Source organism: Amphibalanus amphitrite, unplaced genomic scaffold (genome assembly GCF_019059575.1).
Source record: "Amphibalanus amphitrite isolate SeventyFive unplaced genomic scaffold, NRLGWU_Aamphi_draft 000194F_arrow, whole genome shotgun sequence".
NCBI classification, from domain to species: Eukaryota; Metazoa; Arthropoda; class Thecostraca; order Balanomorpha; family Balanidae; genus Amphibalanus; species Amphibalanus amphitrite.
The window spans coordinates 350,498-363,180 of record NW_024881689.1 but is presented as its reverse complement, the minus strand read 5'-3'; the positions used below and the strand labels follow the sequence as shown (position 1 = coordinate 363,180).

Below are 12,683 nucleotides of genomic sequence, written 5' to 3'. Positions count from 1 at the left end.
AGCGATTCTTTTCAATATTCTGCTTTCGATATTTTGTCTTTTCGATATTCTTCTAACTGATAATTTGTCTTTACGATATTCTGCATTCGATATTTTGTCTTTTCGATATTCTGCTTTCCATAATTTGTCTTTTCGATATTCTGCTTTCGATATTTTGTCTTTTCGATATTCTGCATTCGATATTTTGTCTTTTCGATATTTTGTCTTTCGATATTTTGCCTTTTCGATATTTTGTCTTTCGATATTCCGTATTTTCGATATTTTGTCTGTCGATATTTTGTCTTTCGATATTTTCCAACTTCAATATTATGCAACTCGATATTTTGCGATTTCGATATTTTGCGATTCGATAGTTTGCCATTTCGATATTCTGCTTTTCGATATTTCGCAAGTTCGATATTTTTCCATTTCGATAATTTGCTTTCGATATTTTGTCACTTCGATATTTTACCTTCGATATTTTGCGATTCGATATTTTGCATTTCGATATTTTGTCCAGAACCCATCCCCACCTCAGCCGGCGACATCTTAAGGCCTGGCTACACTATGCGTTTTCTGCGTGCGTTTTTTGCGTGTTTGCGTGATTTGCGTAATATCGTTCTAGAAAGAAACGATATTACGTTCTTGTTTTATGTTTTTTATATAAACTTTTAATTTATATGAAAGTTGTATTAACTTTTATATAAATAATATAAAGTTGTATTAGTTATAAGCTTTTTTTCTAGAACGATAATACGCAAATCACGCAAACACGCAAAAAACGCACGCAGAAAACGCATAGTGTAGCCAGGCCTTTACTCTTAGCAGGCTTCTAACTGCCATATTTATTGGTTGATTAACCCTCGCCCGTAAACGGTGTTTTGCCACCTTCGCCCATGCAGGGGAGGGGGTTGGTGCGACCCCCCCTGGCGTTTGAAAACGGAGCGTCGTAGAGCTTAGCGGAAAAGACCAACGGATTGCTATCAACGAGATCTCGCGATTGGTGGTATATTTTTTGGTCCTAGGTCAACATTTGACCTACTTATGACCAGGCACGTACCCAGGATTTCGCCCAGGAGGGGGCCACCTGCTTCCGAAGGGGCCCTTCGGTCACCCGGGGGCCCCCAGGCAACCAGGGGCCCTCAGGGGTCCCAGGCAACCAAGGGCCCCCATGCGACCAGGCCCCCGCTACCAGGGCCCCCTAGGCGACTAGGGACCCCAGGCAATCAGGGGCCCCATGCGACCAGGCCCCGGCTACCAGGTGCTCCTAGGCGACCAGGGGCCCAGGAAACCGGGGGCCCTCGGATGACTGCAGGGGCCCATCGGGTCATCAGGGGCCCCTCGGGTAACCAGTGGCACATAAATGAAACTTTGATATCATTTTTTCTTCCTAGTAAAAGACGTTTTATCCAGTGTTTGAAAAAAAAATATACCGGGGCCTGAGGGGCCCCCTGAGCGCCTTCGGCGCTCAGGAGGGGGCCATGGCCCCCGTGGCCCCCCCTTGGGTACGTCACTGCTTATGACCGGTCAAAGGTCACATTTTCGGAAAAAAATCTAGCTTTTTCAGATTTCCGCGCCGATTGCGGCAAAACGGTAAAAGATATCGACTTGAAACCTTCACTATCGTGATCCTTGATCAATTCTCTATCGTTTGGTGTGTATTTCGATGTCATAACTCTAAAAATGATGCGTTGGGAGCATCGGAAGTCTGCAAGGTCATTTGTGCATTGGGTCACGTCAGGCGTGTGACGTCACTGACCTGACCCTGACCCAAAATAAACTACAAGAAACAACCGACGATGCCTGAAATGGATAGCAAATTCAAATTCAGGGCATCAAAATACCCCGAAAAGGCATACAAGTGCAAAAAGTCATTACAGGTCAACCGAGGTCACTGACCTTACCTTGACCTTAAGTAACCTTCAAAATGTCAACGGACATTGTGCCAATGTCAAATCAGCCAGTTGTGATTCTAAAACAATCCATCAGTGTGTCAGGTCAGTCGGCATTTATACCAATGTGAAGCAATCTCCAATTTAGCGTAAATCTGTCCGGAGGTTGTTCCCTTTATGACGTCATAACTCCGTGACCTGACATGACCTTGACAAAAAAATATCAAAAGTTGCGCAAAGGATGCCCCAGAGGGTACTGAAAATTTGAGCAGGCTATCTGAAACAGTTCGGCGTGTAGCTAAGAAAAACCTCAGGGGGGGGGGGGTTGCACCAACCCCCCCCCCCCCTACATGGGCGAGGGTTAACTCGAGATTCATTATACTGTATACATACGCAAAAATGTATGCTCTGTCGTATAGTGAAAGAAATAGAAATCATCCGGTGACGTTTTGAGTTATCGGCGTGTAAACACAAAACAGTCGCTCATATGGCAAATTTGACCACATTTGGCCTTATTTGACCTTGAAGATATTGACCTCGGGTCATAAAATGCACACACAACAGGGTTCTTCATGACCCCACCTACCCTCCAAATTTCATCTCTCTACTTCAATAGGAGCTGAGATCTTGGGGGGGGGGCGACATTCGCTCCCCCCCCCCCCTCCACTGGGCGTAGTACTCGCAACCCTTCCACTGAGCGTGTTAAGCTGCCTTATTCTCCCATCATAACCCACTCGATTAAAACGTTCTATGCATTTTGCAGAACAGGATCGAGGCCACCTCTCATACCAACCTGGAGCAGCGGAAAGCTCGCATCATGACACCATGGGAGGACCTAGAAATATCCTACATCGTAAAAACCCGCAGGCGCTTCCGCCCCCCCCCCCCCCACCCCGTCGAGGCCGTCGTCGGCGCAGACGGTGGTTACATCGAAAGAGCAGTGAGCACGTGGCAGAGGTATGTGGCTTGGTGTCCTTGGTCATCATTTTGATCTATTGTTGAGTAGGTATCTATGAACCAATGGCATTTGTTTTCAAAATTGAAAAGCGCCAGGACTTTCCGGACACCCTGTATAGCCACTGCTGTGACACACTTTTCTAAAATGTTCGTTAAAAAAGGCAGCAGCCAGGGGCTCCGCCACGGTTTTGGGATTGGGGGGGTCCGACCAAAAACACAAAACCTCGCTGGCGGATCCAAGGTGGGCATTTTGGGTGAACTCACCCCACCCCTACCCCCCACCCCCACCCCCACCCCACCCCCCTGCAGCTCCCGAAATCGATGAAAAATTGCCGTTTTTTCTAGAGTTCAAAGGAAACTTAACAATTCCATCGGGAGGATTTTGCTTTATGAACCGAAAAACACAAGGTTCAGTTTGCAAGAGGAGTCGAAAACCGAGAAGCGGAGCTCAATGACACCGACATGGCGGCCTCTCAAATCAACGTTCTTAAAGGAAAGGAGGCCGCTGTTGCGTGCTCCAAGGGCGGTGTTAGCCATCAGACAGCGCATTAGGCTCTCAAACTAGTATGGTGCTCGAAAGACCGGCTTACCCCCCCCCCCCCCACACACACACACACACACACTATCGGGTGATCTCACATGGAAAGAGGGTTCTCAGATCGATTTGAAGCTCTTTTGGGGCGGGTGTTGTGTCTAGGATGTGTCCTGCAAGCTGGACCCCTCTCACGAATTTATTGCCAAATTCTAGCATGCTAAGTTAATCCTAGCAATCTTAAACGCATTCATAATAATAACAAAATGGTAGAATAATGACACTCCCATAAATATAGGTCGGCAATGGTTGAGCACTTCGTGTGTTACAACATCTTCGTGTTTCCCTACATTTCTAGATCTTAAATTCCTTAGCTTTGCGACCATCAACACATTCTAATTAAATTATTCAACACATTCTGTGAATGATTTAGTCATGCTAACGCAAAACAAGGTTACAGGTATTCGGAATATTGGGGGGTACTGTACCCCCCATGGGAATTATTGAGGGGGTCCGGACCCCCGCGTACCCCCTGTGGCGGAGCCCCTGGCAGCAGCGCTACAAAATATGACAGGTTCAACGATGTTGCGAACGGTGAAAGCATCCTCACAAGATCCCCAGCCGTTCTCGAGATATGGAAATGGATCCCTGCACTTGTGCCGGTACAGTGAACAGTTACCTACACATCAACTGTGATACCCACATGAAAATGATTTTCCCGATGGGTGCCAACTGTTCGGTGTTCATCCGAAGGCCTAGCTTCAGCGCCACCGGTTAAAAATCGGCCATTTATTAACTATAATGAAAAAAGACACCTCTTCACTTCGCACGTGGCACGTGCAGTGGAATTCATCCAAAGGTATCGAGAGTAGTGGGACGCCCCGTAAAAGTAATGCAGCTACCGAAAACAAAACTGCAAGTCAATCATCAAGCTAATAACAGGTGAGCTAATGGCCTCTAAGGCGCGACCGAGGTCGGCCAGCTCACAGAAAATGTTCTTTAGATTACAAAGTAATTCCCTTAACCCTCGCCGGACCTATTGGTTTTCTACATACGCGCCGGCCGAGGGGGGGGGGGGCGGGTACGACCCCCCCTCGCCGTTTCGCCCCTGGTGGAGCTAGCGCGTCGCGGAAAAAACGAGCGTGTGCGCCGTTACGAGACGCAGAGATTGGTACCCGATTTTAAGGTCCTAGGTCAACCGGTGACCTCTGAGGTCAGGTCAAGTGCCCCAGGGTACGGTTCAGTTTTTGGTGAATAACTTCGCAAAAAACGGCCGCAGAGCCGCGATTTTGGCAGCATCGTGTTCGCCTCGCTCAGGCGCGTCGAATGATATACTTTTTGTTCGGGTCAGGTCAACTTAGGGTGTTGACCTCAGGTCAAGGTCAGGTCAGCACCCCCAGGTCACGAAGTTGGTCGAAAGAGGTCATGTCGCATATCATTCGATTCGGCAGGTCTTTCCGAGTCCATTGGTGGCTTTCTCGACTCGCTAGCTTAATTTGATCGGGAGTTATTGACGAAAAACTAATATGACCTTGATGACGTCATAAATGACGTCACGGAAGGTCAACATTGCAAAAGTGACGCATCTAACCTTGCAAGGAGTGCATCAAATCACGATTCTGTGTCCTTGAGATAGTTGGAGATCGTTCCCGGCGCCAGAATAGCAGTTTTCATTTTTCCCCATTGACTTATAATGGTGAGGTCACGAAAATGACCTGACCTCATATGACCTTTAGGAAAAATCCGAGATATACAAGTTGTGAGACTCATAATGGATACTAGATCCTGCAAGTTTCATTTCCCTGTAACATCTCCTCTGGCAGTGAGGGCGTTGCGAAGTTGCGACATCTGAAGACCGTGCAGAGGTTCACTTATGACGTCATAGGTCAGTGACCTGACCTGACCCAAAAATGCGGTTGGTGTCAAAAGATGCGGCTTGGATCAAAGGTCAGGTATGGCAAGTTTCAGCTCTCTATCGCCAGCGTGTTCGGAGCTATCGCGAAAAAACCCTATGGGGGGGCGGCACCCGCCCCCCCCCCCTCGGCCGGCGAGGGTTAAAGGGACAGTATCATCATTTTGATGACATTTGATATTGCATAGGCCCCACCTTTCTGGTCCGGGAACTGAAGACCGATCCTCGAAGCTCCACACCGTTCTCCCGCTGTCGCCGCTCAAAGTACGAAATGTGTACTACACTTCGAATCGCGCTCCACTCTTCTCACTGTTTAAATGTTTGCGCCGTTAAGAATTGACCGTCAGTAATAAAACTTTTCCCTGGTCATTTCATCAAATTTTATAAAGTCAAAACGTTTTTCGCACTTTATCATCACCGTTAACTTCATTAAATAGTCATAGGCATTTCCCGCTTTTCCCTTCGGATTCTAGTGGCTCAACAAAGGAATTCCTGCAGCTTGAATCACGATCTCCCTCAAATGTATAACTTCACATTTACTTCAAGTACAGGAATATTGTCACGTGATATTTTCATAGGCAATACCTGAAGGCCGCCCCACACTGTACCTCGCATGCGGTTGCAAGTTTTTGGATTTTCGGCTTTCTTCAAAGTTTAAGAATACACTTTATCCCGCGACCACCTGGGGGGGGGGGGGGTCGGATCCGACCCGGATCCGACCCCCCCCCCCCTCAGTTTTTCTCGAATAACTCATGAACCGCTTACGCTATCAACTTGAAACTTGGCATACCTTCTCCCCCATCAATTTGACGTCTTCTGTGTAATTTTTAAGATTTTTTTTCAAAACTTTTTTAGATATATCGATTTTAGTGATGTAACTACATGGCGTTTTCAGTCAAAAAGTGGTAAATGTTTAAAAAATCGCCAAAAATCAAGGTTTAAAGCAAATTGCAAATTAAGGACATGAATAGACGCAGCTCAACGAGTTCTTTAAAATGGCTATCTCGGATTTCCCACAAAATGCGTTTTTCACCCCTAAAAATTAAAAAACTATATTTTTTGGAAAATAGCTAATAAAATCCAAAATTTTGAGAATTTAAAAAAAAAAAAACGGAATATTTGCTATAGAGCTCTATTAGAACATTAGATGTCCCAAATTTCAACTTTCTATCTTGATTTTTGACCCCCAAATTGTAAAAAATAGCTCCAACATGCATAGGGATGGTGACGTCATAAGCATTTTCGTGAATTAGAGGCACTTCTGAACATCGCATGTGAAAACAAATGGCACCACTAGATTACTGGGACAAAGCTCGTCTAGAAAAAAACATTTTTATGTCAAAAATAAAAAGTTGAAAAATTGAATTTTTTTCTTAGCCCTCGTTTAGTTATGTATGGTATAAACGATTTTTTATGCTTTCAATGCACACTTATCACCAGCACAGTGACTTGGGGTCACATATAACCATTACCATCGGATTCGGCGTGAAAAATAAGCCATAAAACATGTGTCGCACGCCCATGTAGCAGAAAGTGAAAACCGTGACCTTTCGTGACCTGACCTGACCTTGACCCGTACTTAGTATGACCCACTGAACTCTATAATGTGGAAGGCGCATCGGCCGCCAGATGGTGTCCAACGGTGCCGCCATGTTGCGCAGGCCAGAAAGCGGCCGCCGCCTGTGTTGGGGAATAGGGAATTCGGGACCTCGATTTACGTTTGCGGTCGCTGCATCCGTTACGTTCAAGCTATGTGGACACGGAACCCGGCATCTTACGCAGAATTGAGTGGAGAACAAGATGAAATCCTAAAAAATCCTCAGATACAAGGAACTAATACGTTACACCCTTATAAGTCAATGGGGAAATATGAACATTGCTATTTTGGCGCCGAGAATGATCTGAAACTATCTCAAGCATATAGAATCATGATTTCATGCACTCTTTGCAAGGTTCTATGCTTCATACTTGCATTGTTGCCCTTGCGTGACGTCATTTGTGACGTCACAAGGGTCACAGTTTTTTTTCAATAACTCCCCATCAAATTGAGCCAGCGAGTCGGGAAAGCCACCAATGGACTCAGGAAGACCTGCCGAATCGAATGATATGCGACATGACCTCTTTCGACCAACTTCGTGACCTGGGGGTGCTCACCTGACCTTGACCCGAGGTCAACACCCTAAGTTGACCTGACCCGAACAAAAAGTATGTCACTCGATGCGCCTGAGCTAGCTGAACACGATGATGCCAAAATCGCGGCTCTACGGCCATTTTTGGCGAAGTCATTTACCAAAAACCGAACCCGTGCCTTTGATCACTTGACCTGACCTCACAGAGGTCACCGGTTGACCTGAGACCCTTACAGCGGGTTCCTACCAGTCACTCTGCATTGTACTTTGCCGCATACGACCACTGTACCGCTTAATTCTAGTTTAATTAGCGACGCATTAGCGAGGTGGGTTCAATCAACCCCTCGGCCGGGGCAAATGTAGGTCCGGCGAGTGAATTGGAGGAATTCTGAAGATACGATCGTGTTCCCCACTCAATTCTGCGTAAGATGCCGGGTTCCGTATCTACGTAACTTGAACGTAACGGATATGGCGGCCGCAAACGTAAATCAAGGTCCCGAATTCCCTATTCCTCAACACAGGCGGCAGCCGGTTCCTGGTCTGCGCAATGTGGCCGCCACCGTTAGACACTACGGCCAATAGGGTTGAAGCGGCAGTGCTCCCCTGTGGTATGACCCCTATACGCACATGACCTTCACTAGGTCTTTGAGGTCATTTTTTTTGTGAGTTTCGAGCAGCAGCTATCGATTCCGCTGTCCGTAAGCCTAATCATGCAAAACCCCAGAATTTGACCTTTGACCTGATCTTGACCCGAAAGTTGACCTTAATCTTAAAATATTAAGAGTGCTTTGGGAAGGTCTCGTAGAGACCTTTCGAACGCCGCCTCGCGGGGCTCGATACGACCATTGGTTCTCGAGATAACAGGGGGAGGGGGGTCGGATCCGACCCCCCCCCCCCGGCTGTCGTGGGTACGGAAATAGCCCAGGCGGTGCCGGGTTATGTTAACCGCGCCCCAGTGGCGGTCTCAGCCAGCTTCGCCATAGTGGGGGGGGGGGCATATGTTACCACCCACCTCTAACTCAAAAACTAAGAGGGCTAGAAAGACGCGGTAAAAAGCAGTCGATAGCTCTAAATGCGTACGTTTGAAAGTATTTCAGTCATTTTTCATCTTTGAGCAATATTGGGGTCACCAGAAGTCATCAAAGGTAAAAATTTGCCAATGTCATTATATTTTTCAGAAAACATGCCGTTTTCTCAGGAACTATGATAGCTAGAAAAACGCATGGAAAAGCAATCGATAGCTTTTGAACTCTTCTTTTGACAGTCATCATCAAAATTGACGTCAGGTCAACGGTTAAGCCTCCATAGGTCAAACATTGTGAAAATAGTTGTTTTTGGATAAAACTTTGTTTCACGAATAACTTTTGAACCAGCAAAGATGAAGAATTGGCAATAGCACTATCGTGTTTCTCTCCTTCAGTCGCTTTAAAAAATATATTTTTACCTTAAGGGTCAAGGTCAAACTTTGACCTCAGGTCAACGTCACATGGTGACCCAAATAGGTCAGGTTGCATATCAGTCGATTCGTCTCAATGAGCCAAACACAATGAAGCCATCCCCAGCATTCTATCTATTTCTAATCGAGAGTTATTGGCAAAAATCTGTTTGTAGCCTCAAATGACCTCGGATGACCTTTCTAGAGACTATCAGCAAAAAAGACACCTTGGTCGTCACGGGTGGTCCAAATCATTGTGATTCTGAAACATTTTGAGTCTTCCTATGCGTACACACGGATCTAGAGGCATTTTCATTTTTCTCCATTGACTAATAATGGAAAGGTCACGCCACTGGCCTGACCTTAGGTCACGGATATAAAAAATCCGAGATATACAAATTATAGGTGCCCATAACATCATGCAATCCACCAAGTTTAAAACCTCTATGACAAACACTGCAGTCTGGACATGATTGCAAACTTTTTTAGGCTTGGTCAGTTAACTTGACCTGGTGACCTGACCTGACATGACCTGGGGTAAAAAATTTCACACATTGTCCCAAATTGATGTATAGCAAGCTACTTCAAGCGGCGCGGCGCTTCGCGCCACGGTTTTTTATTCACACGAAAAAAAACGCGACAGGGTGGTAAACATATGCCCCCCCCCCCCCCACTGGGGCGAAGGTTAAGCGACCCACATTACCATCTAACAAACGAGTCTGCAAATTTTTACATGCGAGTCACCTCGCATTGCATTCCAAAATTTGATTTTGAGTCAATTTTCGATTTTCCTTGCTAAAAGGGCTGCGAGTTTTGGTGTATTTTGTCGGAGTCGGTTGTTGGTTCGGTGTGCTGTTATTTATTAATATGTAATTTTTTGAATGGTGTAATCACTCCATGAACGAGAATTATACCCGCAAACCCAAAACCCGCAGACCCGCAACCCGCATGCAAGGTCCAGTGAGGGGCGGCCTTAAGGCTGCCTCTCCCTAACGACAACTCAATCAGAAGAACGACTGCGTAAGCGTAGCGTCAACAATGTATTATCTGCGCCAGTTTTGTAGTAATTTCGCAGGCTTCCAAAGTGGCGGGGAATACTTCATCCATGGTGGCGGCCATGCTTGTAGTGGTGGTTCGCTCATGAAAATGACTGCAAAATTTTTCACCGAGTTCGGTCCTCAAACTATGTTTTTCTGATTCAGAAAAATGAGAAATGCTAGTAAAAAAAAACTTTCAGCTCCATACATTGATTTTTTCGATGATACTGTCCCTTCAATGCTCCTCCGTAGCCACCGGACCACAATAGCGCCTCACCTGTTGAGCCTGTCGCCTGGTCTCCTTCGCCGACGGCGGCAATGGAAGCCTCGGACTCCTCCTTGACAGCGCCATCGCCGAGGAAAGCCTGACAAAGAAAACATGATTTCACTCGGCTGATGTCGCCAGTACTAACAGCCAAATCCAATGGTCCATCGATAAAATCGAAACACACAAATAGTGAAAATGGTCAAACGATTAAGTACGTGAAGAATCATTGACCTTTTCCTCGAAGAGGCAAAAACAAAAAGATAACAGTAAAGCGATTTATCGGATTGATAAGTTTGCGAAACAAATATATATGTCGTTGGCATGCCATCATGCGGTCATTTTAAGGCATCTTGGTGCTCATGTTTTGTTAACATGCTTGCACAGCATTTGAAGAGGTGAACCCACTTTTAATAGTCCAGTCTACGCTTTCCAGTCGGCAAGTTTTTATCTTTATCCGACATGCAAATTCGGACAAAGAATAAAAGATACACACTTTCTTAAACGAAATCATAACTAAATTCAAATCAAGGAACCTACCGTAAGAGGTGATTGATACATACTTACCTTCTTAGTGTCGGGCGCCAGCTCCAGCGGGTCCCGGTCGGGAACATCCACCCTCCACTTGGCGTCCCAGTCGTCATCTACCGAATAAACACATGTGTCATATTCACTGAGCCAGGGGCGGCGGATTCGGGGGAAGGGGCGGGGAGCAGCTTCCCCCTGGCAAACTCGTGGGGGCAAAAGGTTTTCCCCCCATAATTTGTGACAAAAAATCGACAAGAAACCATATAATTATTCTGTTCGATCATCTGAAGACGTAACCAAATGCCCATATACTTTACCATACGTTGCCTTTCTTAAATGACAAGCGTTTGCGTTCAATAGAAGTTTCCTCTCCGCAGACTCGTTTTGTAGGCATTCTAAGCGTGAACGTGACTCAGCGGCAGCCAGACCTTCAGTGACCGCTTACAGGGGCGACGGATAGGCATCGTCGGCAGAGAAGGCAGAGAAGGCATCGTCCCTACGAAACTTTTGGAGGAGGGGCAAACGTATATTTTTGCCCCTCCATAATTTGTGCCCTAAACATGGGAAAAATTTCCATAACCTGATATTGTACTTATGTGCTCCTGCTCATACAGTTTGTCCAACGGTACCTTTTGAATATATGTAAAAGCTAACCATTTCCGCTTTATAGCAGTTTTTTATCTTTTCAGCTTCGATTTTGAGACATTTTAGGTGTGCAAGAGATGCAACTCCCACCAGAAGATGGCTGATCTCCCACGAGAAAAGATGGAGCCAGTGGACAGGAAGGAGATGTGTGTGTGAGTGTAATGCAAATGAATGGTGTGTGATGTGGTATAAATAAATGAAAAAAAGGATGGAGCCAGTGGAGCCGTTCACCAACAGTGCGATCGACTGCTTCGGACCGTTTTATATAAAAAAACGACGGAGCAACGTCAAACGCTGGGGAATACTCTTTACCTGTCTTGCCTCGCGTGCGATCCATTTGGAGTCGGTCAACTCGCTCTCAGCTGATTCATTTTTAAATGCATGCAGGCGCTTTGTGTGTCGTCGAGGACCCGTGAAACAGTTGTTTTGTGACAACGGGACCAACTTTATCGGAGGGAAGAACATGCTCGAAGAAGCACCCAAAGAAGAAGACCACGTACAGATTCGTGGTGAGCTACTGAAGACACACTGCGATTGGTTCCAGTTCCGATTCAATGTGCCGCAGGCTTCTTCAATGGGAGGTGTGTGGGAGCGAATGATCGGATGCGCACGATCAGTTCTTACCTCGCTGATATCCACACACGGGCACACTATGGATGATGAGCTATTCCGAACACTCCTAACAGAGGCTGAAGCGATTGTCAACAGTCGCCCGTTGTCATACAGCGCTGGTGTGTCCGATGACACCATCGTGCCACTCAGTCCCAATCAGATCCTCACCCTTAAAAGTAGAGTTGCTGTACCATAACCTGGCTCCTAGAGCTCAGAAGATTTGTATACCCGGCAGCGCTGGCGGAGTTCAATTCCTGGTCAACCAATTCTGGACCAGATGGCGTCGAGAGTTCCTCCCGACTCTTCAATAGCGCCGGAGGTGGTGCCGTCTGCAGCCCAACTTGAAGCCAGGCGACATCGTTGCGGTCATCGACGACGCAGAACCGAGGGCGCGTTGGCTACTCGGTCGAATCATCGAGGTGCAGCCGAGCGCAGATGGACTGGTGCGCAAAGTGTGCGTGCAAGTGGGGTCATCGCGCTTCATCCGACCGGTCGGTCGACTGATACTGCTGATGCGCACAAGAGAACGATTTCCAGTCGAGGAACCATGAACGCGAGTACGCAGTGCATAGCAGTGCAGTGTTGTCGAAACACATGTGATCGATTTCCAGTCCAGGAACCATGTGAACCAGGAGCAGTGAGCGACCGATGCGTGGGACTAGAGTGTTGTTAAGCTGGTTGAGATGACGACGTGGTGGCGCGTTGGCCACCGGCGTCCGGCCCCCAGGGGGCGGACTGGGACCCGTTCCGTAGCCCCCCG

At 46.8% G+C, this 12,683-nt stretch overlaps 1 protein-coding gene across 5 annotated transcripts in view; it reads right to left on the bottom strand.

Annotated features, from left to right (window-relative positions):
- The window catches only part of LOC122384613 (zinc finger protein 765-like), a 100,669-nt gene that overhangs the window by 51,204 nt on the left and 36,782 nt on the right, over positions 1-12,683 (bottom strand). For 4 of the 5 annotated variants that reach the window (XM_043372197.1, XM_043372196.1, XM_043372200.1 and 1 more), the window contains 2 exons: positions 10,706-10,782; positions 10,151-10,238 (listed from right to left, as the gene is read on the bottom strand). In XM_043372197.1, the coding sequence (XP_043228132.1) occupies positions 10,151-10,238; positions 10,706-10,782 (165 nt within the window). Of the gene's footprint in view, positions 1-10,150; positions 10,239-10,705; positions 10,784-12,683 lie in introns of all 5 variants that reach the window. The other variant, XM_043372198.1, reaches the window with a different exon arrangement.